This window comes from Paramormyrops kingsleyae, chromosome 22 (genome assembly GCF_048594095.1).
Source record: "Paramormyrops kingsleyae isolate MSU_618 chromosome 22, PKINGS_0.4, whole genome shotgun sequence".
NCBI lineage: Eukaryota > Metazoa > Chordata > Actinopteri > Osteoglossiformes > Mormyridae > Paramormyrops > Paramormyrops kingsleyae.
This window is the reverse complement of record NC_132818.1, coordinates 19,211,799-19,239,361: the sequence shown is the minus strand read 5'-3', so window position 1 is coordinate 19,239,361 and position 27,563 is coordinate 19,211,799. Positions and strand designations below refer to the sequence as shown.

The window sequence follows — 27,563 nt, the reverse complement described above, 5'->3', positions numbered from 1 at the left end:
CTTCAAAATGGAGTAGGTACAGTTTCCCCCCCCCAAACGCATTTCCAGATTATCTTAATTTGAGATTATCTGAAGGCAGAGGAACTGCAGGTATGTAAATAACAGTAAGGGCTACCCTATCTAGAACACATCTCTCCAGTGTACCTTGTGCCCATCCAGATACAAAAGGATAGAGATGCAAAAAAAAAAATTGCTAAACATTTTGAAAACAGCAGGAGACACAGAGCAAGCAAAATATTTTAGCAACCGTATTTAATGTTCTGTACGCAATTTCTTGCAAAGGCCCCATCTCCCCCTCACAGTACACATTGATGTTAGCTCCATACATTCCTGAAGGAGGGAAAAAAACTAAATAAATATGTGTGGGTTTGGAGGAAAAAAAAAAAAAAAAAAAAAAAAGACTGGCCTATCAAAGAAAAGTTGAAATTTCCAGTTTGACATCAGGTAAAACAATTTTAAAAATCATACAAAGGTAAATCTACAGAAAGGCGACACTTCAATTCCACCCCCCCCCCCAATTTCACTCCACTAACATCTTAAAACTAAGCAAAAGAGCGCCACCTAAAGGTAGTCTTGAACTTTGGTCAACTGGGGGAGGTTCGAAGAGAGCACTACCCCCATGTTTTGAGGCTGAAGAGTCAAGCTCAGCTTTATTAATAAAATTATTTAAAAAATGGGGGGGGGGGTAGAAAACGAGAGAAAACCATGACGACTCAGGTATCAGCGTCGCTCCAAGTCCAATCGGCATCCAGCTACTTGGCTTTAATTGTTGGGGTCGGGGGTCTGTGTGGGGAGGGCCTTTAAAACACTCAACTGTCTGCCAAGTATCATGCCGGCACTCTGCTGCTCATACAAACCCAACAAGATAAGGAACCACATCCTCTCACGTGGGTGCGAGCGAGTCCACGTCCACATTAAATCAACTTGGGCTCGGAACCCACAGGTATCCATAGCGCGGGGGCCAGGGGCAGGAACGACCCCTTCGCCTTCGATGCTCGTCCCCTGTGATCGGCCTGCCACACAGGGCGGCGCCGGCGGGTTCGTCGAGCCCCTGTGTAGCAGCAGCGGAAGTTCAGGGAGGAGAGGAAGATAGGGATGATGGCTCGGGGCTCGGGGCTCAGTTTGAGGCGCTGCTGTTGGAGGAGCTCGAGGTGGACGGCGCGGCCGTCCCCAAAGCCCCGGTAGTGGCCACAGACTTGCGGATATGGGGCATCAGGAAAGGGTCGCTGGCCAGTTGGTGCACATCAATCCGATCCTCCTTGCGGTATGCCAGGCAGCGGCGGATGAAGGCCTAGAACAGATCAATCGTATTTTATTAAAACAGCACTGATAACCGGGTCGGTCACAGGCATCAACAGCCTCAGGTTCTGATGCCAATCAAAGGCTTTTGCATTTTTTGCAGGTACACAGCAGAAGAGCCGCCCATCAGAATGCCACAGCTGGCCGGAGCTCCCAGACGTGTCGGGTGACATGAGGAAGGTATGGATGGGGTGCCAACAAACCTTCGCTTCGGGTGACACTACTGGTTTTGGTGCAAACTGTACTTCTGTGGCCTTCAGGATGGTGTTCTCCTGCAAGATGTCCTGCTGTGACTGATTGTGTCCGAACGGCTATAGGAGCAGAGGAACATGCGGTTCAGGAGACCAGGTTCAACCAGATGACATCAGAAGCTCCCCTGCCCTCTGGTCCCTACTTACCTTACGGCCATATAGACACTGGTAGAAGATGACCCCGACCGACCACACGTCAACCTTGTTGGAGATCTTGGGCGGCTCCTTCCCCACCACGAAGCACTCGGGCGGGAGGTACCTGTGTCAGAGTTTCAGAGTCACGTTATACCGGCCGTCCAACCAATAACTACTAGTTAAATACTATTTTAAGTTAAATACTGATCTCATATTTGCTCATCATTAATGAATCATGACACATCTTTCATCCAGAACTATATTTGTCACTATATATCTTAAATTCTGCAAACCTTTATGAACAAGGAACAAGTCATGAACAACACAAGTGAAATACTGATCTCATGTTTGGTCATAATTATTAAATTGTGACGCATCTCAAGTACCAACTACATTTGTTCATGATTTGTTACTAAGCATTTGTGCCCCGTCAAAGTGACACCAATAAATAAAATCCACAAACACTTCAGTACAAGTGACCTGTCAGAAAACCAAACATCTGCATTTTATTGAACTGACGATCTTGGAATGTCTTTTTAACAGAGGTAATTCTCCAAATGGGCCTTTTTTGGGGGATAATTACAACATTTTCAAATCAAGGATCCATCACATCAATCTACTGGGACCGAACAGAGAATCACTTGAGTACAAAGGAGGGGAAAGGGGGAGGAAAAAAAAAAAAAGATTTAATCACTACTGTAGCTCTGCTTTTGATACAGAAGCATATAATTAGTTTATCATTTAAAAGCCCAGCACAGTTAAAAATATCTCTTTCCAATTTACATTTTAATTAGACCCCTGATAATGAGCATTATATCAATTTCTTTTTACAGGAGTCCATCTCTTACAGATTAGACACACAAGGATCAAAGAGTCATTGGCAGCATTTGCCAAAGCAAAGTACCTGAAGTCCGAGAACATTTACCTCCATGCACCAGTATTACAAAAACCGCGTGGCGTTAACCCACCACTATCGGCTAAGAGTTCAGAGCCGGACGCAATCACCGGCCACCTGACAAAGTCAACCCGACACACAGACAGTCTTCCAGAACATTCACATCACCACGGTGCTGCGGCAGAAAGCAGAGACAGGGGTTTCTATGGCAAACAAAACGGCAAGACAGACGGGTTGAGGCATTTGTTCGGAGTGTGGATTTGCTTAGCTTAAGAACAGCATGTGACATTCTACCCCGGAGCAGGCCTGGAGGAAAATGTCCCCAATAGGAGTACCTGCCTTCAGAGGGGACAATTCCGACTGAGTTTTATTAATCATGTTCACAGGGACATTCTGTTGTACAAAATTTATCCGACACTTCACTGATGAGACTTCTAAGCACTTATGCAAGTCGCTCTGCCAAAGGTCCTCCACCAAATGCTGTAAACGTAAATGCACTTTGAGTAGAACCCAGTGCTGTGCTTATATACAGGGAATACCTTGACGCAGAGGCTCTCAAAAGTAACAAGGTTTTACTGGGCTTGAATGTGAGGCCCCCTGTGCAGCTTTAGTGGGCGGCCCCCGCTCACCAGTAGGTCCCCGCTCCCTGAGATGTCAGCTCCATGCCGTCCACGGAGTTGTAGCTGTCGTCATCCATGATCTTAGACAGGCCGAAGTCCGTGATTTTGATCTCGCCGCAGGCGGTGCCGTTTACCAGAAGGATGTTCCCTAAGCGGTCGAGGGAAACCCGCGAACATTCACATAATTGGGCTGCGGGGAAAAGGCACTTCCCCCACAAATCAATCCTCTAGCCGAGGGCATCGATCAAGGGACTACAGGTCAACATCTGCGGTCACATGTAGGTTAAAGACTTGAACCAAAAGGCTGCAGGTTCAAGTACCACTAGAGGATCAGCTGAATAAAAATTAATTCAATATATTTTTAAGTAGTGCCTTTCACAACATAGTTGCCCCAACGCACTTGACAAAACACATACAACTGTACTCAAACTATACAAGGAGAAAACTTGAGACACAATTTTCAGTGTTTCATCGTAAGCACATCAGCTGTACACTGAATCATTTAATTAAACAGATTGCCTATGACTGATCAGGACTTTAAAGGCACGTCACCATCATCACCCAGGGGTGGGGGGGGGGGGGGGGGGGGCGCTCACCGGGCTTGAGGTCATAGTGGATGATGGGCGGCCGGATGTCATTGAGGTACTTGAGCGCATTGACGATCTGCATGATGATGGAGCGACCCTCCTTCTCTGACATCAGCTTGTGCTGCTTCAAGTAAAAGTCCAGGTCGTTCCCTTCGCAGAACTCCAGTACCGTACAGAACCTAACATGTGGTAGAGGGGCGGTGACCCATGAATGTATCCATGGTGACAGTGATGCACATCGACGCCTCTGCTTTAACCATCCACCGCCAACTAGCCAATGGAACACTGACCTCGAATCGTGTGACTTCAGGCAGTCGTTTAATTAGCACCAACATGCACAAAATCAATTTGGATTTTGTTACTTTTTGTGTCTGTTTTCACAGTATCAGACCCAGGTTTGACCATATACAATATTCTTTTGAGCAGATAAAGGAAATGCTTTACACTGAACACTATAATGTTTTACATGAAAAGGAAAGAAATTCCACATATAAATGTTGCTCTGAGCTTTTCATCTGCTGCAAGAACTTTCCGGAATGCACAGTGCCTCTCAGGCTGCCGTGATCAGCATGCCAGTCTCAATCCCCAAACAAATCGATGCGTTCTGGATTGCTTTCTGCAAGAGACGGCGTGCGTCACACGGGATAAAAGCCCCGTGAAGCGGCAGGGCTTAAAACAGCTTTACGATGCGCTCCGCCACCCGGGAGAACTGGGCCAGAACGATCCGAGACCCGTGTCGAGGCGGCACAAGCGGACGGGCTGCCGAATGTTTAAGGCGATTCTTCAAGTTGTATTCCTTATGAGACAGACTTGACGCTGGAATCGTCTTTGCGATTTTGGGTGACCTGATCAAAAAGCCTAAAGATAAATGAAATAATCCTGCAACTGCCTGATCTTCGGTTGATAACCGACCTTGGGTAATAACTGTACAGCAGGGCTATTCAACTCACGGTCCGCGAGGTCCAAGCCCTGCTGGTTTTCCAGCCTTCCTTCACCTGTGAGCCAGGTGTGAAGCCTCTGACCAATCAGAATCAGTAATTATTAAACTAACCACCTGGGAGAACTGAAAACAAGGCCTGGATTTGGAATCAAGGGTCTGAGTTGAATAGCCCTGCTCTACAGCCATATCTCCTGCAGCTTTTTGTGTCAATGTAAATTCGTCATACTCTGAAGGCACATGGGTCAAACACAATTACCATGTCACCAATTTAATGAAAGGCCTTGGCAGAATGACTGCTTTTTAAAATTAGTGCCTGTGTGGGTTATATAACTGATAAAACGGGGTGCTCAGGGAGACACCTAGAGGTTAAATTTGTGCAGTGCAGCTCAGACCTGATGACACAGTCAAGAAAAATAAACAAAACTTAATTAGCTAACTGCCCTCAACTGTGTTACTTTAGTAGCGTATAATTAGAAGGCTGCCAAGAACATTAACACTGCAGCGTGAAAGGTTCCGATGTTTAGGCTGCTTTGACTCGCGCTGGGCGGCAGTGACTCACGAGTCTGTGTCCAGCGAGAAGTAGTCATAGAGCTTCACTATCCGGGGATGGTCCAGCTCCTTGTGAATTCTGTACTCCCTGCAAGCGTGTCTGCAATGACACGGCACCACGTCAAACACGCCGCTGAGTTCCGCTCTAGCCGCGAGCCTCGTCTACGTGCAATGTCAACAAGAGCGGCATGGAAATGCCAAAAGCAGGCCACGGCACTCACTTGTGGTAGTTCTCCTTCTTCTCATCCCTCCAGTTCTTGTTCAGCTGGTGGATTTTCACTGCGACGTACCTCTGCTCCGTTAAATCGAAGGCCTGGGTGGGGGGGGGGGGAGATATTTCAGAATGATGCCTTCCCCTTCAAAACACCCACGTCCTAGATGCGGGTCGAGGCCCATTTAACAGCTTAGATAAGCTTCAAAGTTGATCAAGATTAGCTACGTTCTACTTTCCCCAGCAACCGAGGTACCAGACTACCCCCGTGATGCGTTGTGGGATGCCGATAATTTCTCCACACTCGGTGAGTGAGTTCAAAGCGATCCGTGCAAAGTTTGTTGAGCAGGACGATGGCTCAGACCTATCAGTCTCACCTTGTAGACTTCACTGAAGCCTCCTCTGCCTAGGAGGTGTAACAGCAGGTACCGGTCGTTCAGCGTGGGATGGTCTTTGAACCTGCGTGAAGACACCCAGTCGCTATGGTGCTTTGCTGCTATGGAAACGTGCTGCGACACTCAATTGGGGTGGCGGCTCTAGGGTAAGTGCCACTGATAGGATGTCCTCAGATGACCTACAGCCTCCAGGTCATAACCAGACCTGCACGGACCAAAGCGACAGGGACGTACTGGGAGTTGTCCTCGTTGTGTATCCTCTTCAGCTCCCGGATGTGCAGGTTGCGGACTCGCTCTAACCGTTCCAGTTCGGCCTGGATCTCCGCCTCCTCCTGTGGGAAGGTGCCCCGACGTCAGCGCCACCGGTAAACGAACGCGTCGAAATGCACGGCAGGCGAGTTAGGGATGGGTACCTTCTTCAGATGGCCGAGTCTTAACTTGAAAATCTCCTCCTGTTCGTGATACTCAGCAAGGGTCAGTCTTTATGTGGGGTATAGAGGGAGAGAGAGATACAAAAAGCAGACAGATCAAAAAAAATATATAAAAAATGTTCTATAAGCAACAGCGAGCAAATTAACAACAGGCATCCATAAAGTATGTTGTGGTAATATAGCGGGCTGGAGATCTTCAGGTACCCGCTGATTCCTTGGTAACCAACTCGTAAGACCGGCTCCACTCATGCAATCAGGAGAACTGTGTGTCGTATGGATTGGCGGAAGGAACACGGGCATTGGAGCGTAGATGGGTTTGACCAAACAGTGGGGAAGTACAAGGCTGCTGTGTTGGTGTCAATGAAGGGGGGTAGGGGGGGTGTAAGCAAGGGCTTCGCTGGGGTGCAGACTCAGACCCCAGGGAGATGAGGGAAGAGACCCCAATCTGATTTCAGTTATTATAAGACAGAAGGAGAGCAAATGAATTTCCTGAGCACCTGACTTCACCCTACAGGATACCTTTGCCTCAAGGCCCAAGCAGCAGCAGAAGTACTCAATGACCTTGTACCAGGGTCACCAAACATGGACCCTCTTTTCCCCACGTTACTTTTCAGCAGAGGACAATGTTCGAGCCTCGTCATGCCACACCCAGCACCCCCTTACGCTTCGCTCTCTGCGCCGTTGGTCTTGCTCTTGCGTTTGTTCTGCTCCAAGCTCGGGGGCGGAGTCTGGCCCATGGCAGGCGGCTTTCGCTTGCCCAGCAGCTTCCTCTGCCTCTCGATGTCCTCCCTCTGGGAGTTGATTCTTTCTTGCTGCCTATTGGAAGACAACGGGAGATGGTCAAGGGGTGAGGGCAGGTAGCGTGGAAGTAACCAGCTAAATCAAGATTCATGACTTGAGCTCCTTGCCCGCGTTGCTCCTACAACTATGAAACCTGTACCAGATCCACAGAGCCTTACGTAAACAACACAGTGCGACTGAATAACTGCCACATACAAGAATTCACCCATTGACACTCCCATTATGAAACCGCAGACACCGTTGTGTCTTCATGTTAACTCATTGTCGTTTGATCTTGTGTGTAAAAGTATTCAAAGCAGCAGGTGACCTCTTGGATCATTTTGATACCAAGATCAAACAAAATCCAAGAGCAAAAGACACTTAACTGTCCAAATCCACCCTTATGGAAAACATCAAACGATAAGTAGCTCTGATTAGAAGTTTTATTCTCTTGCGTGATTTGCAATGAGACAACCTCTTTTCAAACAACTGACACATCAACTCCTCTAGGCACAACTATGAACAGGCCACTTTTGATGAGTGAAAACCACTTGAGATTAGAATGGCTTACAAATGTAGAAATTTGCATTCACAAGTACCAGATGAGAAAAAAACAGGAGCAGTTATTTGTCACCCCCGAAACGTAGCACCTTGGCAACTGGCATAACCACACTGTAGGCCGAATGGAAGCTCGCGGTGGTGTATATCCCCACATGCAGATCCCAGTGAAGTAAGGACGTCGCAATTATAGATGTTCAAGTCATCGTTAAGCGTTGAGAAGCCCATTTCAGAAAGCCGTACTGCGGCTTAACCGGAAGTGGCGATATGCAGGGTTGGGGACGGCCTGGTAGACGGCGGCTCACTTGATGAGGTTCTGGAAGGCGTATCCGTCAGTCCACTGCTCGGTGAAGGAGGCCCCGTGCCGCACCGTGGTGAAGTGGCCCAAACGCAGCCGGTCCTGCATGCTCTTGTCCCGACACGCCATCTTCTCCTGTTGTGACTGAAATGAAATTGAAATGAAATGGAAATGAAATATTCTCTATTTGCCACTTGCACAATGCAGGTACATCTGAAGTCTTCCTTTCAGATATCCCATCTCGTTCTCCTTCAGAGACACAAAGACACACACGCAGTTCTCTGACACCCCTGCAGCATTTCGGGAGATTAAGGGCATGGTTCGAGGAAGGGCCCAACAAACTACTCTGCCAAGGCTTGAACTGACAGTCTTCCGATCATAAGCACAGAAGCTTAACCCACTGAGTAACGTGCTCCTCTAACTGGGTGGTGGGACAGGAGAGCTGAACTTTTAGCCTATGCCACCAGGAGGCGATGCACGTGTGGAGAACACGAACACACGGCTGTTGAAGGACGTCAGTCCATCAGACGGTACACACAGAGCACAGACTAGGGGTAATTTAGAGATGACAATTGATCAAACTTTTTTTGTACTGCAAAATACTACCTGAAGAAAGACAGAACAGAGAGACAGGAGACACAGACATCACATAAACAGGGTGAGGATGGCTTGCAGACCCCTGAATTGGAGGTTCTCTGGAATTCATGACGGTGATACTGGATTCGGCTGCACTGCATGGAGGTCTGACGGCATTGCTCATTCATGCTCACCTTCTCCACCAGTAGCTTCTTGCTCATGGTGACGCACTTGTTTAACCGCTCTTTGTAGCGCTCCAGCATCCGCTGCTGCTCATCCAGCTGCCGTCGGAGATCGCAGTTTGCCTGGAACGCAATGGCACCGCCACCCTCCCTCAACAATCGCATTCAGCAACAGGCCCGTCTCTTTGCCCACTCCCACACAGGTTTTACTGCGCATTATAATCTGACTGTGTTACTTAATGATTCACTTGCTTAGCTGAAACAATTCAAAATTAACATTTTAATGTGCAGCATCTCAGAAGCACACAAAACAGCACAGTCAAGCTCAATACACTTAGGGTTGCAAAGGGTCAGTAAGTTTCTCGAAACTTTCCAGAAACTTCCCATTCCATGGGACGTTAAGATGAGGAATTTTGCAAGTATTCCAACAGGGAAATTTTTCAGGGGAATTACCAGGAATATAGGAATTAATGGAAAATTCCCATAAATTCTGCAACCCAAACAGTGCCTTTGTTGACCGGCAGGGCCAGGGAAGGATGTGTCTTTACCCGCAGCAAGTCGTCGATGCGTCCCTCCTTCTTCTCCAGGTCGGAGTTCTTGTTGTTCTCCAGGGCGACGAGCTTCTCCATGGTGAGGTCGGTCTGTGAACGATCATGAGCGATTCCATGTGAATTCTCAAACAGCACAATCGGTTGCGAGATGAACCTCAGGGCCAATTTCACGTGTTGAAACACAAACGTGGCGTGAAGTTTCTGTGAATTTAATGTCGCGGATCTGCAATATGCACCAGCCACTGCTGCGTCGGAGGGTTAGAGATTCAACAGCCTATGCACTTACACACACACGGACGCGCACTTCATGGTCTCATTGCGATTGTCCCTGGAAGCCTACAAACGGCCTTTACTACTAAGACCAGTAGAATGTACACTCTGCATCGCAGCTGAGCTCTTTATTCTGCTGTTTGGATCACCAACCTCAGTCTGAAAGCAGTACACAAGCAATCCTAAACCAAGACCAACTGTAAAGACTTTAAGAGTGGACATCTTTATCCAAAATGACACATTTTTCAGAAAGCAGACGCAGTCGGTCCCGGGAGCCATTTGGGGTTAGGGGTCTTGCTCAAGGGCCTGACGGCGAAAAAATTCTGGCGACCTTGGGAATCAAACCAATGACCTTCCCATCACAGACACCGAGATCTAACTAGCTGAGCCACACACGAAAAATGGACGGTTCAGAGGTTTAGTTCTTTAGCTGGCATCATCATAAGCAACTTACAGCTGGATATTTCACACGCATGGAAGCCTCCTTGCATCCATAAACACAACATACCCTAATCTAGCTACATGTACTCGCTTATTTGGTGCTGAACAGAACCATAGAAAGGCTCGAGCTTCTTAACACAGGCTTCTCAGTTGAAGTGGCTTTAAATGCATTTTAACAAGCAAGAATCCTGTGCAATACCTGTGTGGTTTTGTGGACAGTATGGAGTGAGATGGGCTTCAGGGAGCAGGTGGAGTGGTCAGTGTTTGCAGAGCCTGTGGAGGACGGACTCCCCTGCTGCACCTACACAGCGGAGGACGAGAACACACGCAGACGCACACGCACACACAGACGCACACGCAGACACAGACGCACACGCAGACACGCACGCAGACACGCACACAAAGAAAAGTGTTGGGCTAAACCGAGGTGTTTACAGATTTTATTAAATGCTATTTGGCCTAACTTAAGGACCGCAAAGCTAAATATATGCCTCCAAGTTTTCTTAAATTTAGTTTTAATTAGTTTGTTGCCGTCACTTTCCTTGCAAACGTACATCCAGATAAAGCATAAGAGGCTAGATTTTTGGAAGGGCAGACAGTTTCTGGCACATCTGAATCCTGAATATCCTGCTCACCGAGGCTGGGGGGTTGGAGAGGGAATGTTGAGGGGAGGAGCGAACCACTGGGGGCACACTGCGCCCAGGACTAGTACCAGGACCGCTACCACCCGCAAACTGGTGGGGGGGGGGGAGGGGGGGGGATAAAAAAAAATCAAGGTTGAATGGAGAGTTAAGCGTCATACTTCAGCTACAAAGCGGCTTCTCTCTAGGCTGCATCTCTCACAACCAGCAAATGAGATTCACTTTTTTTTTTTGGACCTGCCCGCAGCAGCGAGTCATGCGTTTCAGCTCCGAGGGCCCGCTGCGACGCGCGGGAACAGCCACACCGAGTCATCGATTCACGCACTTACCTCAAAGTAATCGCTAATCTTGTGCCCCCTTGTTCCCGCTTTCCCTAAAGAGGCAGAAAAACAAGCTCTGATGAGGAGCCGATTCACCGTAAACACTGATGACAGAATCCCAGCCGCGTCGCCGCACCGGCGAGGCCCAGGCTGACAAAGGGTTTTATAAAGGATTCCGAAGTCGCCCCCCCCTGACAGCACGTCATTCATGCTAGGATCTCTTTAGTCTGGGGACTGGCCATCAAAAATATGAACAACTGAAGAGTCGTTCTTTGACGAAATATGTAGGCCACAAGCACCATGCCTTGTTTTTAAACAGGATATGAGCTCGGCGTGAAATCAGGACCAAATCAGGAAGAAAGTCGCACCCTGGTTATTGTCGAAAGGGTCTCCTTTCCGTTTCCGCGTTCTCTGGTCATTGGATTTCTTCTCTGGGGTCTGCTTAGAAGAAGAGATTCCACGTCAGAAAATGGCAGGATTATGTAGAATGTGCTTAAGGACATTCTCGGGGGGGTCTGTACGGAAGGTGGAATGGGAAAGAATGGGGCCGAGGACGGGCCCTTCAAAGGCCCCGCGATCAGGGCAGGTTTCGAGGGCCCACTAACCTCCAGCTCCTTGTCACTGAGTGATCCCACACTGCACAGACTCTGGTTGGATGACTCATTGTATCCCGAGCCCTGTACAAAAACGGGAAAGACCAAAAAGTACAGGGGTGTACAGTGAGTGTACTGGATATTTGTCAAAGGATGCATTAATTTACAGTTTCAAGCTAGCACACCTTCAACTGTAACGGAAAATAGGCCTTTTTGGGAACTTTCACCCCCCCAAAGGAATACAAGGATGAGAGCTGCTTTACAGAAACTAGTTTGTGATAATTTTATCACAGCTGGAGAAGTGGTTCAGTCCCAGGTGCTCTTCTGAGTAACAGGCCACAGACATCAAACAGCGAATGAAAGACTCATTAGAGCTAGAGATAAAACAAACAGGACCAAGAACACTGGAGTTTGGGAAACGGAAACATTCCTTCAGCTCTGACAATCCTGGGGGGGATAGTGGAAGATAACAGAGCCAATTCATCACAAGTGGTGGACAGATTGTGGAAACGGCACAGCAAATATGAAACACGAATATGCAAAAATCACTCCAACGCTGATGCTGTCTGCTTGCCCAACAGCATCTTCAGGTCTCTTTGCCCTGAGCTTGACTAGGTCCTTGTCACATGAAACGAGAATAAACACAGACCCAATGAGCATTCCTGGCTCGGCACTTTACGCGAGCTTTTCATTCACATTAGCATACCGAGTGCCTCGTTACTAGAGCTGCCTTTTCAGCCTCGTCAAGAACGAGGCTCTCGACCAGCGTCGACGGCGGAAACGCTACGCGGGAAACGAGCGCTAGGGGACGCGGGAAACGAGCGCTAGGGGAAGCGGGCAACTCCGCCAGCTCCAACCTTTCCTGCATCCCTTCAGCAGTGAGTGATGCAACGCTGCTCAATGTCACCTACTCGACACACAGCAGGCTGGATTCTCCCAGCAGAGTCGCCTAGCTCCACACAGCCCCGGCTGCTGCACCCACGACGCGCCGTTCTCAAAGCCACCACACAACCACTGGATGCCCAATGCTGGGATCAGCTCCCCTGCTTAGTAGCACGTCCATTTATCCAGCACTTCCCACCCACACCATTAGACCTCACCTTCTACCAGTACCGTCAATAAAAAGAAGATAGATTGAAATTTACATACGACTCGCATACGGTAGAGCTATTTTATTTCAGATCTAATACAGAAACTCCATTCGTTTTCCATGCAAGATCCTAACCAGCCTGCACCAGCCGCTCCTCCTGCACGTTGCAGTTCATCCACACCAACACAGAGACACACCTTAGCCACCCCAACCCCCGTGAAGCGGGCCTCCAGCAGCTCCTGCCGCCTCGGATCCAAGCTGTGCAGTTCTTCCATCATGTCTGCTGTAAACAAGCAGGGAAGAACAGGGTTAGAGACAGCACCAGGAACCCCCAGTCCACTCCCAAGGCAAATTAACATGGAAATCAAAAACAGCAATCCACCCATTTTCCAATAACCGCATGTCCGATTAGGACTCTGGTGATCTAGACCATTGTTCAGACAGTTCACACTTTTGCTCCCTCCCAGGTCCCAGTAGCAAAACTGTAGACTGTCTAACAGAGGGTTGGGAGAGAGCAAAAACATGGACCCTCTGCAGGTCCCCAAGGAGCAGTTAGGGATACGCTGAACTAGATCCCAGTACAGACGTGCACCACAAGCGTCAGATGCGTTTAAAGCCGTATGACATCAAGAGTAACTAATACACATTTCCTACGCATCCTGAGACTCTGAGGACATCAGGGAATATGTGAAGGACATGTGAAGCTAGATTCGAATCCTCGACCCGGGAGGTACAATCAGAAAACATTACCTTCTTGGATACGCCAACCCAGCGGTGACAATTTTTCACAAGCATTAGAATTTGACGCGCAGACATTAACCAGGCAGCACTGAAGCAGGGCGACACATTAAGGAACTGCATATAATCTGATACTGCAGTCCTCGTCGCATGTTTGGGCTTATTCCAGGTTCTAAATTGTCCCAGCAGTGGTTACGCACTTGTGAGTGCCATTGAGGCCGATTTCTCTCAGTGACTACGCATCCACTATTAAAAGACTCCGGTCCTTGGGAGATTTCCCGGACACCTTTTCAACAAATGTGCGCCATCGATGGAGAGTTGCGTCTTCAAGAAATGCCTGTCAATACAGCGCAAAACTTTACGTACAAGTTCAGAACTAGCTTTTTTTTTTTTTACTAGCTAATTCATTCCACTGCCACAAACCAGACCTGCAATACCTATCAGGGAGATTACTACATTTTCCTGCTAGGAAAACAGTAATACGTCTTATGGGAACATGTCTGTTAAAACTAACATTGGGGATTCAAATCCTTTCCAAAAACAAATCATATTCACACACTTTTAGGTTACTCTCCTTTACACAAGCCACATTTAGTCATACACCAGTGACTCCTAAAACAAAAAGACATTATTAAAAGTTCTAAACTTTTTAGCTATCTGTCCCCTGATTAATTACCCAGATGGTGGCAGATTATTGTTTTTACACAATGGACCTATGGTGGCCATGAATCTCACGTGGATGACACCCGTATTTTTCCACTGCTAAGCAGTTTAATAAAGACGAATACCACCGATGAAAAAAAACACCAACAAAAGTAAAGCGATATCTAATGATTAGAAGAAAATGTGTCTATTCCTGCATGCTAGTGTGACGAAACTTTTCTTTAAAATCTGTGAAAAAAGAGTAATAAAATTTGGGCGATCCTGTAAATTGAAATTCTTGAAGAAGAAGAAGAAAAAACATCACACAAACATGACATGCTTAAGGAAAGATGTACGGACAATCTACCAAAACCTGTTTTCCGCCTCATATGAAACTGTCAACTACTTAGTTACTAATATACTACAAAAATGCAACAGTTTAACACCAGTTAACTAAAAAGATGTGAAAAGATGGCGTTCAGTAACTGATCCAGCTGCTAACGCAGAAACAAATGTCAAACTACTCCGTGATGAATCTCTCCATTAGAACTATGACATGCTGCGACTTCGAGAACATGTATAGGTATTAATAAGTTTCCGTCAGTTATATAAACATATTATTTGCGATTATTAAAATCAGTACAGCGTAGCTCCCTATGGTTGCTTTTGGGCAATCCAGTGTCCCTGGCCTCTGCATAGATGAAGCCTAAATTTCTCACACTAATCAAGGGCTCTGTGCAAGTTAGCCAACAGGAAAAAACCGTACGGCACAAAACGCACAGACTCCCTGAGACGGACTAAAATTATAAACTTAAAATGTCCAGATCACACCACGTACTGCATTACAATTAGTTAGATTAGCATACATCTGAAAAACACACACATAAAGACTCGCTCATAGCAGACTCACCAAACTGGGTGGAAATAGTAGCCTTCAAACAACTCAATTGAATATTTAACAATCATATGATATTTTTAACTAAAAAAAAACATTTGACCCTACCATCATAATTAATAGTTAATGCTATTTTTCGAGCCGAGCCAGAGGATAGTAAGTTGGTTTACCAGGCAGCTAACCAGTTAGCCATTTTGCTTTGGCTCTTTTTCTGCACATTTTGAAAAGATGATGGACCAGGTACACCGTTTTGGCTTTATTCTTTTTTTGTTCGTTCTCCCCCACATGCAAACACAAACATTTTCCAATTTCGTTAAGTAGAGACTGCGCCCATCTACCATTTTTACCTGCGCCGGCCGCGTCGCTTTTAACGGGCCCAGGGTGTTCCGTCGGTCGTCCCTGGTTATGGGCTGCTCTTCCCGGTCACCACCCCGCAGGGCCACGGCTATCCGGCGAAGCGTGTTCACCGGGAGCTCGAGACAGAGAAACGGTGGCCCGTCCCCTCCCCAGGTCTTTTAAAACTGTGTGGGGGGTCCGCGAAGAGGCCCGCAGATCCCCGGGGTTTCCTGAAGCCTCCGTGCCGAATCCCCCTCCTGGCGAGCGGCTCGCCCAGCTGCCTGCTCTGTCAGCCCAGCCAGCTAAGCTAGCGATAGCACTCAGTTCACACGACGCCGAACAATAACGCCGCCATCACCTGTAAACTTTCATTTGGGATGGGCTTTTTCAAAGCGGCCACTTGCTCATTTTTCCGATGATTTCCTCCACAGCGAGAGAGCCCGTATTCAGTCAGGCCGATGCGATGTGCGTTCGAGCGGCGTCCAAACTCAGCTTCTCCGCTCCGCTGCCGTCGAGTGGCCGATCAGGCGAAAAAGCCACAGGATTCCAATCAAATCCGTTTAATCCGGATCGATTCGGTTCGGTTCTCTATATTTTTTACAATGTAAACAATAATAGGTAAATCTCATTCTTTCTCGTGAGATTCTGATTTTTTTTTTCTCAACCCCACACCACGCCTGCCAGTAAATCTCTAATTCACACAGATAGTGTTGGGCACTAATTTAAACCCTGGATTAGGTAAATCGCGGTCGTGGTTACTGAAGTTGACCTGACTCAACATTGCCGCGGGCGCTTCGAATTAGCGAGCTGGGTGCACGACAAAGGAGAGTCGTGTTACCTGCCAGTCCTCACGTCTGAGCACCAGTTACTGTTTGGAACAAAACTGCACGATGTGTAGCATTTTTCATTTCAATACGGCATACATTGAACGGTTTTCAGATCAACACAGCGATAGGCGAGCCGAAATGATGTTAAGATTGTGACAAAAAAATATTTTAAATGCACATTAGCATTTTTTGAGTCAAGCATGCAGCATTACAAATTTGGCCTTCATTGTCCAGTGAATTTTTTTTTTTTTTTTTTTTTTACATGTTAACAGGGGAAATTGAGCTTAAATTTCAAGCCATCTAGGACGCAGAATGACAAAACCAAGTCTCATTTTCGGTTATTACGATACTATTTTTGCAGATTCAGTACTGGATAAGTTATTTGAAGGATGGATGCAAGGAATTTTGCAAGATAAACGTATATATTCATGTGTAACTTCAAAAGCACATGGCCAGTGTTGTATATTTTACTTGCTTTATTCACAAAATACAAATGGTTTTAAAATGACTTTCAGTTGAAATGACCTACTTAGTTATGAATAAGCACAGGGATCAACATTAAAATTGAACACATTCAGAATAAAACTGACTTTCTGCCCTCTGTAAGCTCACACTGTGGATGACGAGGCTAGGTCCAAAGATCCTCCGTTATTCTGCATTCGCATTGCAGGTGGTGTCCAGGAACATGCAGTTACCTCCCATTTATGTCAGTCATCACCCACATGGGTCCCCAGGACAACAGCATCCAGCACACTGTACCCCACTCTCTGCCATCTTCCTCGCTCAGCAAGGTTCTGATCCCGGGTTCTCCTCCCTCGTGGGTTCCCCTCCACGTGGCGCTGCTCCTCCGACCTCCACCGGCTTGCGATACTTGCACTGTATCCAGACCCGGTACATCGTCAGCTGTTTGCCCCTGTTCACCTGCAGCCGCCGGTCCACGAGGTTCTGCACCTTCTCCAGAGCAGAACTGGTGAAGAGATCATGCAGCTCGTCTGGAATAAACAAATCAGTGAACCAGGGTGGAGCTTCCAATAGGATCTCAACAAAAACTGACATACTGAAAGATACGGCTCGAGTCTCATTATTAGTTGCAAAAATGTATGACTCTCATTCATTCTATTTATACCAGTGGTTCTCAACCTTTTTGCACCCTGACCCAATTTTTACCATGCCAGCTCAGTCGTAACCCTATATCAAGTATTAGGTTTACATTAACGCTATGATTAAGCATGCAGTGCACTCTACAATTTACGCCAATGAATACCTATCGCACAAATCTGATTGGACGTGCCAGAGAATTTTAAATGAAGCATCTGTGGTTTGGCTTCTTGCATTGGTTGAGTGTTCACTAGTTTTGCGCTAAGCACTGGCAGATCCAAGACCCGTTTATATAGGTTAATTCTGGGATTGGGGCTGGGAAATCTGATCCTGGATCAGCACAGGAGCTTGCTGGTTTATAAATACTTGCATTTCCAGCTCTGCCTCACAACCTTTTCAGAACTTGCCGCGACCCAAATTCGGGTCGTGACCCATATTTATCTAACGGTTCCAGGTAAATCATCAAACACTTAGGTGGACCTTTAAGTAGCAGGCTGCCCCACTGCAGCCAGTTTCTATCTAAAACCTCTCATCCAGTACAATGTTTGCTTGCAGCCTACAGCAGAAGGACACTGCGAATGGTATGCCAGTCCATCGCAGGGCAAACACACTCGTGTGCCAGACACAGATTCTCCTAAACCACATATTCCCGAGGGTGGGAGGAAACGGGTGCAAAATCTACACATAGGAATCAAACCCCAGCCCTCGAGGCATGAGGTCAATCACTCCCCCACTGAGCCCCCCCCCATGCACTACTGCATGTCCTATGGGGCTGGCATGTGACTCCACGTGCACAAAAACAAGAGCTTCGGTTTAAGCGTGTCCCCAAAGACTAAAAATACTCAAAGCGTTTTATGACAATAAATATATGCAGCATGAAGAACTGAGCCCGTAGCCCCCAGAATAGGCTCTGGAGCCCCTGTAACCCTGACTAGGATAAGCAGTTTCAGAAAATGGATGGATGGACAAATTTACACGGTGCACCTGATATCCTGAGAACTAAAAGCAAATATAGAAGCTCACGGACACTTCAACAAATCCCTTGGAGGAATGAGCAACAGCACCACAAGGATGCGGTTTTGTGTACATTTCTATGATACAGTATGTCATAAACTCGCTTCACGAAGTGTGTTTTCTGTCTATCCCTTTGTGTTAATGAGATATGGGGAAAATCAGCCCAAAGTTGAAAACATTTGCTGAATATTCCGATCAAAAACTTTTAAATATTCCTTTTGAAGTAAATGTCTTTGACGCATCAGAGAATGTAGACGCACAGGCATGGCACAGGTATGGCACAGGCATGGCACAGGCATGGCACAGGCATGGCACAGGCATGGCTGCCCAATGAGAGGAGCTGGTGGAGTGGGCCAATTTATTACAGTTATTTAGGTATAGGTGGGTAGGAGCCTTTTACCCTGGGTGAAGAAGTAGACTCTCGTTCCATCCCCTCGGACATAAAAGTTGTCAGATAAACACCTTCCTGAGAAAAAAAAAATGAGTGAAAATAAATATGGGAGACTGTCATGCTGCTTACTGCGACAGAAGCAGAATCATTACAAAGGGGTCATGTGACCTGGTCGGGGTCCATCTACCTTTCTTGAAGCGAAGCTGTGCCATGTCGTAGCGGCCGTAGTCCCTCAGTAATATCATCCCCCCTGGTTTCAGGAGGCGAGCCAGTCTGCTGATGGCCACCGGCATCCTGGAAGATGTCACAGATTGCACTAAAGCTCACCAGCGCAATCACCACAGCTGCTGCAGATTATGTGTGTAATTGATTACAACAAGCAGGGGGTGAGGTAGCCGATTGGGCTGCACTGTGGCTTCACAAGCTATTAGATTCCCACCTCCAGCCCTGTATGTATGGAGTTCACATGTTCTCCCCACATTTGCATGGCAGTCTTCTAGGGTTGCAAAGGGGTGGTAAATTTCCTGAAACTTTCCTGAAACTTTCCATCCTATGGGAAGTTAAGATGGGGGAATTTTGGAAATATTCCAAGTTGGAAACTTTCCATGGGAATTAAAGGAAAATTTCCGGAATTTTGCAAGCCTACTGTCCACCTGGTAGTCCAGTTTCTGCTTACAGTGTAAAGCTTAGTGTCAGTTTTGGTGAATTGGTGTCTCTAATTTAAGCCGTGTGAGTGATCCCATCCAGGATGTCCCCTGCCTTGTGCCTGTTGCATCATAGGATATGCTTCGTGGTCACATTGCAGTGTTTTTTACAAGATGGCCAAAGCAGAGACATGCAGAACCGTCATCGAAAAGAGACACACCAAGGACGGCACTGACCTGTCCGGGTGGAGGGCGGACAACACAAAAATGAGCACGACGACGTCCAGGCTGCCCTCGGGCACGGGAAAGGCAGCTGCTTCGTCGCTCAGGTCATGGACAAAGGCAAAGCAGCGGCGTGGGTCGTATTCTTCGTTGGTCTGAGGAGAGGGAAAGTGATGTCTCACAATGGCATTCACCACCATCAAGGGATTGGCAAAAGAGTTATTAATATTCAGGTCAACAAACAGCCTATTAAAAACGAGTATGTGAAAAAACATGTCTCTAGAGGTACTGAAATTAGCCATACATAGGGCTGTAAAACTTTTCCCATTTATTCATTCCTTAATATTTTCAAAATTTCCCAACTTGACTGCCCATGGAATGTAAAGTTTCTGGAAATTTTCCATCCCTTCGCAACCGTAGCCATCACCTGCTTTCATTAAAGATCCTCTCCTCTCCCCCCTCCCCCCCCCCCCCCCTCCTCACCTTGACGAGCTCCACAGCAGTGCTAGAGAAGTCACAACAATACAGAAAAAGTCCAGGGTCACTGTAAAAGCAAGAGGAAGTGGTCTTTGATAGGGAAAGACTGAAAGAACAGCAAACCTCTATAAGAATTAGCCAACATCATCTGACATCTATTAAGGCTCAGAACCAAAAACACTCACTTATTTGTCTTCAGGATGGGAAACACAGTATTTCCCACACCACAGCCAACCTGCAGATACAAAGCGGCCATATTGTACATATACCTTCTCTATCAGCCAGACTTTCACAGTAACTATACATATCAAATTGGATTCAAGTAAAATAAATGTTAGGATGTGTATAATTATTTACGATATGGCCATTAATTATTCAAAATTACAATGACACAAAAACAGCAAGGAGACAATTAGATGTTCATTAGGTGTAGTTGCACAGTCTAAACTGGGGGCAATGGTGATGTTGGTCACTCACCTCCATAATTCGGTACGTTGCTGTAGAACCGGGAAAGTCACAGCCAGATGGTGCATCAATATGGTTCGCCAACTTAAACTCCACATTCTCACTCATAGCCGTTTCCACTGCATCATCAGCCTTGTTGTGGTGCTGCCGGCAGTTTAAGGCCAGCTCTGGAAATTCCGTGAAGAGCCAGTGACGATCTTTGAAGAAGCGATTATTGTGGATCTTGTAAAAGTCATTCCAGTACTCGTTGGCCCTGGCGTCGAACTCTTCTGCTCGACAGAGGGAGACAGACCAATAAAACGAGGAAGTTATATACTTTCTTGGTCACGGAAAACTGTCGGTTCAAACTGCAGATAAATTAAAAATAGGCAATATGACACAAACACAGAGATCGATGGAAACCTTGCTTCGCCGAAGGAAGAGGCTGACTGTTCTCTTGTACTTTACATCTTGCCGCTGCTTCTTGTTCTTCAGTCCACTCCACATTATCCCTGCACGCAATGACAGCAGGATACAGATCGAAAACGAGTTTGTCATCGTGAAAATAATCACTAATAAAATAAGCCATGCAAAACAAAAGCGTTTCAAACGAACCGTATAACCATATAACTACACGCACTCGAGTTCTGCGTTATCGCAGCAGCGGATATTTTGTAGATAATACGTGTAGGTGATACTGACCAATGTTAAATGGCAAAGGGAAACGTAAACTTGGGTTATAACAGTAGTTCTCAATCCTGATCCTGGCGCCCCTCTACCAGAATGTTTTCATTCCAACTCACACTGCTTTCAACCTGTCACATTCATAAGCCTCAGTAAGGTAGGGTTGGTATGAAAACATTCTCGGGGGTGCGCCAGGAACAGGACTGAGAACCACTGGACTATACTACACACATCCCAGTATCATAATCAGATAAACCAGCTCCGGCACACTCTCGATCCTTAGTATTCGTTTGCACGTACCAGGCATTGTGCTGAAAAACGTCGCTGGGATCTATGAGGAAACGGTTTCCAAACTGCTGTCTTTTCCCATCAGATGACAAGTCAGTCAAGCCCCGCGCCGGTGTCGGTGAGTCCGCCTGTCCAGCGGCAGCGCAGGGCGCCGCCATGTTGGAATGGAAGGCCGGAAGTGGCTCCCGGAAACACGCGGCGAAACGCTGCTGTCCGATCGCAGGGAGGCTGTCCTGCCTACCAGCCTCAATGCTTTGTGTGAGGTTATTCGGCTAATTTAAGCAAAACAAATAGATGGCCAACAAGTAATAGATTCCTTCATACTGCTTCACATTGTCATGCAAGAAAAAATGTAGGTAGTGGTCTAGTGTATTTTTCCCAAGTTGACAGCGCCATAAAATGTATTAAACACGTAAAATGTAATTTTCATGTATTAATCAGCACGGATACATAGCAATCTGTCGGATTTCTGCACACTCATCTGCTATCTGACAGCACCGACAGCAAATAATGAGGGCATTTTAAGACTACAGTTTTGAATACAAATTTCATTATATCCAGCTTTCATAAGTTTTTTTTCCTGGATCTTGTTTTAATTACGTATTTCTTGCTACTCATTTAAAATAACAAATATTTATGAGTGCAAAAACACCTTCCTTATACTTAACCATTTATGTTTGTATGGGCTTTTGATTATTTTTCACACCTCGTAGTCCGACTCATGAAAATCGGTACTTAAACAGGCAACTGAGACGACAGATATGAATGAATGAATTCTAGGCACATGTGGAAAGATCTGTGGAGCCCTTTAGGATGGTAAACTAAAATGCATGGAAAATAAAATAAGACAGGAAACAAAATCCAGGCTGTGGTAATATTCACTGATGTGGAAGATTTGGATTAAAGCATTCGTGTCAAATCCAAACAACATCACACTGAAAGAAGTGCATGTAGAAAACAAATGCAAAATTATCTGTATATATATATATGTGTGTGTGTGTGTGTGTGTGCATGTCTGTGTTTACACACAGGTACCAGTAAAATGACACGACACACCCTGCATAAATTCAGTTTTGTTCAGTCAAGTTAACAGAAAAAATTAAAATGCTTTAAGTCTCCACAATTCCTTTCCCTATGTTTTTATACAGTATTGTTTATTGTTCCAAAAACATAAACCCAACAAACCTAGACAAAAATTATTGCATTGCCTAATCCCCTGAAGAAACAAACCCTTTAACATGTCTGTAACTTACATATGAGTTAGGAAATTTAGAGTTTCCTACAGTTAGAATAATGCCATTGTTTATAACAATGTTAGTGCTCTGGTGTAATTAACTGCTGTTGCTTTTCAGACATGTTTAAGAGCATTGTCACAGTGACTAATTTCAAATATAAAAAGACAAGCAGACACACACAGACACACACACACACAAACACTCACAAAACACACACTATTCACACAGCCTGCACATTTACGGCTCTTATCAAAATTTTTGTTGCAAATATTGTGTTAAACACTCAGTAGGTCTAGATTTTTTTTTTAAAAAATTCTGAATCCTGAGAGAAATGAGAGAAGATTTTGTGGGTGTACAAGACAGCTGGCTGTTCATCTTGTGGGAGTAGCAGTAGATTTTTCTGCAGAGGATTAATTCCTTTATAATCAATTCAATACATTTTGACAGAATTTAAAAACGTGTCCAATACCAGATGAGTAAAAGGAACCACTGACTTCCCAACATTCTTGAGTTTTGCAGCTCTTGTCATCATTCAGAACTACCACCAAATGTTACATTGGTAAAGGTGGAGGTGGCTCCTTTATAGAGTGGATTGTTACCCTGTAAAAGATACAATAAAAACACAGAATAAAGGACAAAGTATGTAAAGGATTCAGTGGCACTTTTCCTGTACTGCAGCTGTAGTTCCTACTTTCAACAACAGGTGGCAGGCCTACATCTATTTCGATCACATTGCCAAATTACTTGGCAGTCTCAGGTCTTCTGACTATGGTGTTTGAACCAGTAATCTCAATACAGACACTTCCCCAGTTACGATGCGCCTATCGTAAGGCGAAAATGCATTTTAATCTTACGCTTAACAAACATCACAACCTAGCCTAGTCTACTTTAAAATATGCTTAGAGCACTTACATTAGCCAGCCGTTGGGCAAAATCTTTTACACAAAGCCTATTTTATAATAAAGTCTTGAATATCTCACATAATTTATTAAATATTGTACTGAAAGTGAAAAACAAAAAGGAACTGGAATACCCTATGTAGAGTGGAAATATAACAACACGGGCCATCGTGACCCAAGGAGCATTTGTATGTAAAACTAGGAACACTTAAGAAAACACATAATCTTAGCACTTGACCTAACATATTATGCAGTCTTTGCTTGGGGGAAGTAATTTGGTCAAAAGAAACACAAAAATAAAAGTGCAGGTTATTATTATATGTAAAGGCCTTTTCTTTTAACCCAGCACATGTCATTAATTCTGTAAATGTCGAATGAAACGATGAAAGTGCAAGTTTGGTTCTGCAGTGTGTCTGTTGAGGATGATCCCGACGTGGCCCTTTGGCCGGTGTCCGCTCGCGCGGTTCTGTGTCTCACCGTGTCCCATTTCGCCTTGGCACGTTCCTCCTCAAATTTTTTAAACTCGCGCCGGTCGTGGATGGTGATGAGCAGTTTCCAGATGAGCAGCAGGACCAGGCCCAGTAAGAAAATGGCCCCGGCCACCAACGCCAGCACCACCAGGATGTTCGGTCCTTCCGCGCACTCTAGAGGAACAGAAATTCCCAGATCGGAGGCAGGAACGGTTCTTTTGTGATGTTTAGCTAATTTACACTAGCAGAGTATTTTTGGGTGACAGTGTTATTTCCCATTCAAACATATGACAATGAGGTTAAATTGCTATTTAGGCTACAAGTTGCTATTTATCTTTGAATACTGAGAGCAGTCAAGAGATATGTAACATGCAGCAGGGGACAGTCCACCCGAGTCCCCATCCTTTGGCTCACCTAGGTCTTTGATCACAGACAGGATGGAAATGCCATTGACATCCCCATATTGGAAATGGACCACACAGGCGTATTCATCCTTGTAGCTGCAGTTCACAGAATTTTTCTGAAAGGCTGGTGGAGCAAGAGAGGAGGTGCAGAGAGTGTGAACCACCTCCGGCAGGAAACGAGGACCCTCCTTCATTTGAACAGGCAAAAAGTCGCACCACAGAACATCCATCCGTTCATTTTCGGCCCCCGCTTGTCCTATGTGGGGTCGCGGGGGTCCGGAGGCTATCCCAGAAACTACAGGCACGAAGCAGGGAACAAGCCGGGATAGCGGGCCAGCCCATGGCAGACCACAAAACATAAGCGATGTGAAATCGAACAACATTAACCTTCTGATTTCACCTGTTGAACCAGTAGTTTTCCTGGTTTTATAGCTGTGTTTCCAATAAAGCAGTTTTGTTACAATACAAAAGTAGGTACGAAAGGAGTGTGCTTAAGACTCGTAGACCTTCTATCAGACCTGTCCCAAGATCATTCAGGTGTCAGTTTGCGCCAGGGCTGAGGAATGATTTGAGAAGCATTTTGAGGACCACTTACTCAGCTCTTCCACCAGCTCGAGGTCGTCCCTGCAGATGTGGCTGCAGCTGCTGTCATCGTAAAAACTCCCTCGCTTGAAGTTCTTGCACTCCACGCACTCCCTGTGAGAGGCCTGATGTTAGCTATTGTGCCATCGCAGTTGCCATCAACGCACACGTTCCAGTTTTGCAGAAGTCAAAGCCACCGGATAAATACACTGACCCTCAGCTTCATAAGTGGGTGTCACAGTAGAGTGGGATGAGATATGTACAAATCAAAGAATTCTTATGTACCTCTACTCAGGGGCGCTGCTAAGGATTTTGGGCCCCATGAAAAGAATCTTGACAGGGCCCCCAACACAGCTGAGACTTTTTTCATATTAATTTACATAAAATCATGCGCTTTTATGGTATTTTGACTATCATTCTCATATATTTAAGTCAATCAGACAATTGAACTGAATGCTGAAGTTAGGGGTTGGGAGACAGCCGGACCAGTTGCTGCTGCTGGTTCATTTGACTCTGTTTGGAACGAGGCATGATTTTCACAAAGTGCGTTTGACTGCATTGAACGTTTAACTAAAACTGTGTATTGTTATTTTTTCCAGCGTTTTCTTGATCTAACATGGGGAGAAAATTGAGTTCCCTTATCATGCACTTTTGATTGATTGATTGATTGATTGATTGATTGATTGATTGATGAAGCCCTTTATTGCTGTTGCAATACACCTTGTCACATGGTCACAAGTACCAGCGAAATAATGGCTATCAACCCGACCATACATATACAACACACGTAGGGGGTAGACAGGTCAGGAAGACAGGGGATTGTAGGAAAACTCAGAGAAACAAGATTACGCGAGGATAGTGTAGGTGAATAAAAAAAAAAAAACAGCCCCCAGACTGTACTCCAGTAGGGAGGACAATATAGGAACAGAGAAAAAAAACACCTCAGCAATAAGCACATAGTCACCATAGCTCACAACATCAAGTCGAGACTTGCAACAGGGGTGGGGAATGGGGAGGTGGAGGTAGTCCAGCATAGACAAACAGCCGTCCGTTCCTGCAGCCAGACGGCGCTGTACAAGGACCCGCTCGTTCACGCTGGGGGTATGAAGCGGCGAAGGCGTGGGATGGGGGTAGGGTGTCCTTGTGGTTGGGGGAGAGGAATGCAAGAGAGTCTCACTGCCTTGTTCTTCAGGGGGAGTTGTTGAGCTCAGCAGAGGCCTTGGCCAAGGCCCGTGCTGATTAGGGGGGAGCCAAAAGAGATAGAATAGGGTTGTTTGGGTTTTTGTGCGAGAAGCTGCAATTTCGCAGCTCCTCTAATGTCCACGCTGGTCCCCGTCGTTTAAATCCTGTGCAAAGCCTTTAGCTCCTCCGTGATGTTCTCCAGTCTGCGGTCCATAGTCACGGTGATGTAATCAAATCTGCGGTCATTTGACACTGTGATGTTATCCAGTTTGCGATCTATGGCCATAGTCTGAGCGCCAACAGCTCCGCCAAGACCATCAATCAATTTGGCCAGCCTAGAGGGGTTTTGAGCGGCTGTCACCGTTTTCTTCAATTTCCGATAAACCAGGGCGATGCCTAATCCAATCAGCATAAGACCCGTTATCAAGGTTCCGAATAGGTAGATATCTTCGATGTCCTCCACGGAAAGAGCTGCCAGACACACGACCCTCCACTTCTCCCATCCATCCATCGTGTAGCCGGCTGCGTACGTTCCTGCAGGACAGTCAGGTTCCCCCGAACCTGCGCTCCTCTGCGAGAAGATGGTGTCAATTGCGTTGAGAGACCAGTTGATCAAATCCATAATTTCCTTAGTTTTGAAGAGCAGGGCTGAGAGGGTCTCCCGAGTATAGACAGTTAGACAGTAGACTAGACGAGACGAGAGAAGCAAAGCAGGGAAGATAAGGGGAGGGAGAGGGAGAGAAGTGCGTCCGCCTCCGCTGAGAGTGCAAAGTTTTTTTTTTTTTAACACTTTTAACACTAGAACGGCCACCAGCAGTCATTTTAACCGCAACATTTAAACTTAGGGTAATTATCTTTAACACTAGAACGAACAAGGTGTCATTTTGACCGTTTTGAAATTTGCATATTCAATAACTTTGTCTAAATAAATCACAAAGCCTTGCTGCTCCCTGACTTTTCCTAAAACTACATGAATTTTCATTAAAACTAGTTTAAATATTTGTGTAAATAAATATTTAAACCGTAGGCTACGATCATTGTCACACGGGCGGTCCACTAACAATTTAGTCCTACTTACAAACCCACCTTTTCTTCTGAAATATTGGGTAACATACTACGTCGACCCTTTGACTCTTTCACTTGTCTTATTTTTTTCTCTTTCCGTTTTTGGCTTCCAGATTTTTGAGGCATTTTCACTTCTGCCGGCACTATAAGTGAAGTCAAGCTGTTGCCTGGATACAATTTGGGCGAACTGAACCATTTTATGATAATCGAGAGGGGGAGAGGGGCTCACGGACGTTTGTGTTTCCTAAACAAACACATTTTTTGACACCAGGAAACAGCAAATAGAATAATTTTAAGTTAATAATTTTTACTATCAGCACCACAATTTTATTGGGGGCTTCTCTGGGCCCCCTCTCAGTCATGGGCCCCGAGAATCGTCATCGTTTACCCCCCCTTTACAGCGCCCCTGCCTC

General features: G+C 46.0%; 3 protein-coding genes across 10 annotated transcripts in view; all 3 read right to left on the bottom strand.

Annotated features, from left to right (window-relative positions):
- Positions 1–235: 235 nt before the first annotated feature.
- Positions 236–16,096, bottom strand: tlk2 (tousled-like kinase 2). 6 transcript variants are annotated; one of them, XM_072704695.1, is made up of 21 exons: positions 15,236–16,096; positions 12,811–12,896; positions 11,536–11,607; positions 11,299–11,371; positions 10,940–10,983; positions 10,605–10,703; positions 10,169–10,270; positions 9,256–9,348; positions 8,720–8,830; positions 7,957–8,093; positions 6,977–7,129; positions 6,296–6,362; positions 6,117–6,214; positions 5,865–5,946; positions 5,498–5,589; positions 5,287–5,376; positions 3,797–3,966; positions 3,210–3,348; positions 1,698–1,809; positions 1,503–1,610; positions 236–1,291 (listed from the first exon to the last, which is right to left on the bottom strand). In XM_072704695.1, the coding sequence occupies exons 2-21, from the start codon at positions 12,889–12,891 to the stop codon at positions 1,118–1,120; spliced, it is 2,097 nt and encodes a 698-aa protein (XP_072560796.1). In that variant the 5' UTR covers positions 12,892–12,896; positions 15,236–16,096; the 3' UTR covers positions 236–1,117. The 6 variants fall into 6 exon arrangements, with proteins under 6 accessions (XP_072560796.1, XP_072560797.1, XP_072560798.1 ...); XM_072704696.1 differs by having other exon boundaries at positions 12,811–12,893; XM_072704697.1 differs by lacking the exon at positions 15,236–16,096 and adding an exon at positions 14,904–14,925.
- A 413-nt stretch (positions 16,097–16,509) lies between these two features.
- On the bottom strand, positions 16,510–21,563 carry mettl2a (methyltransferase 2A, methylcytidine). Its single transcript, XM_072704700.1, has 9 exons — positions 21,326–21,563; positions 20,765–20,853; positions 20,375–20,631; positions 20,083–20,132; positions 19,904–19,964; positions 19,436–19,575; positions 18,742–18,848; positions 18,564–18,629; positions 16,510–17,043 (listed from the first exon to the last, which is right to left on the bottom strand). The coding sequence occupies exons 1-9, from the start codon at positions 21,469–21,471 to the stop codon at positions 16,835–16,837; spliced, it is 1,125 nt and encodes a 374-aa protein (XP_072560801.1). The 5' UTR covers positions 21,472–21,563; the 3' UTR covers positions 16,510–16,834.
- An 812-nt stretch (positions 21,564–22,375) lies between these two features.
- The window catches only part of LOC111856058 (integrin beta-3-like), a 58,406-nt gene continuing 53,218 nt past the window's right edge, over positions 22,376–27,563 (bottom strand). For all 3 annotated transcript variants that reach the window (XM_023835685.2, XM_023835686.2, XM_023835684.2), the window contains exons 12-15: positions 24,917–25,017; positions 24,332–24,445; positions 23,925–24,091; positions 22,376–23,148 (exon numbers count right to left, since the gene is read on the bottom strand). In XM_023835685.2, the coding sequence (XP_023691453.1) occupies positions 23,077–23,148; positions 23,925–24,091; positions 24,332–24,445; positions 24,917–25,017 (454 nt within the window). In that variant the 3' untranslated portion in view covers positions 22,376–23,076. The remainder of the gene's footprint in view (positions 23,149–23,924; positions 24,092–24,331; positions 24,446–24,916; positions 25,018–27,563) is intronic.

Excerpts from the sequence above, each read along its gene's own strand:
- mettl2a (XM_072704700.1), bottom strand. The coding sequence starts at position 21,471 with ATGGCGGCGCCCTGCGCTGCCGCTGGACAGGCGGACTCACCGACACCG. Across the intron at positions 20,632-20,764 it reads TCTTCCTTCGGCGAAGCAAG|AAGAGTTCGACGCCAGGGCC; the intron begins GTTTCCATCGAT and ends TCTGTCGAGCAG. Across the intron at positions 17,044-18,563 it reads AGTCTACTTCTTCACCCAGG|ACGAGCTGCATGATCTCTTC; the intron begins GTAAAAGGCTCC and ends TGTTTATTCCAG.
- tlk2 (XM_072704695.1), bottom strand. The coding sequence starts at position 12,891 with ATGATGGAAGAACTGCACAGCTTGGATCCGAGGCGGCAGGAGCTGCTG. Across the intron at positions 5,947-6,116 it reads CACAACGAGGACAACTCCCA|GTTCAAAGACCATCCCACGC; the intron begins GTACGTCCCTGT and ends GTCTTCACGCAG. Across the intron at positions 1,611-1,697 it reads AGTGTCTATATGGCCGTAAG|CCGTTCGGACACAATCAGTC; the intron begins GTAAGTAGGGAC and ends CTGCTCCTATAG.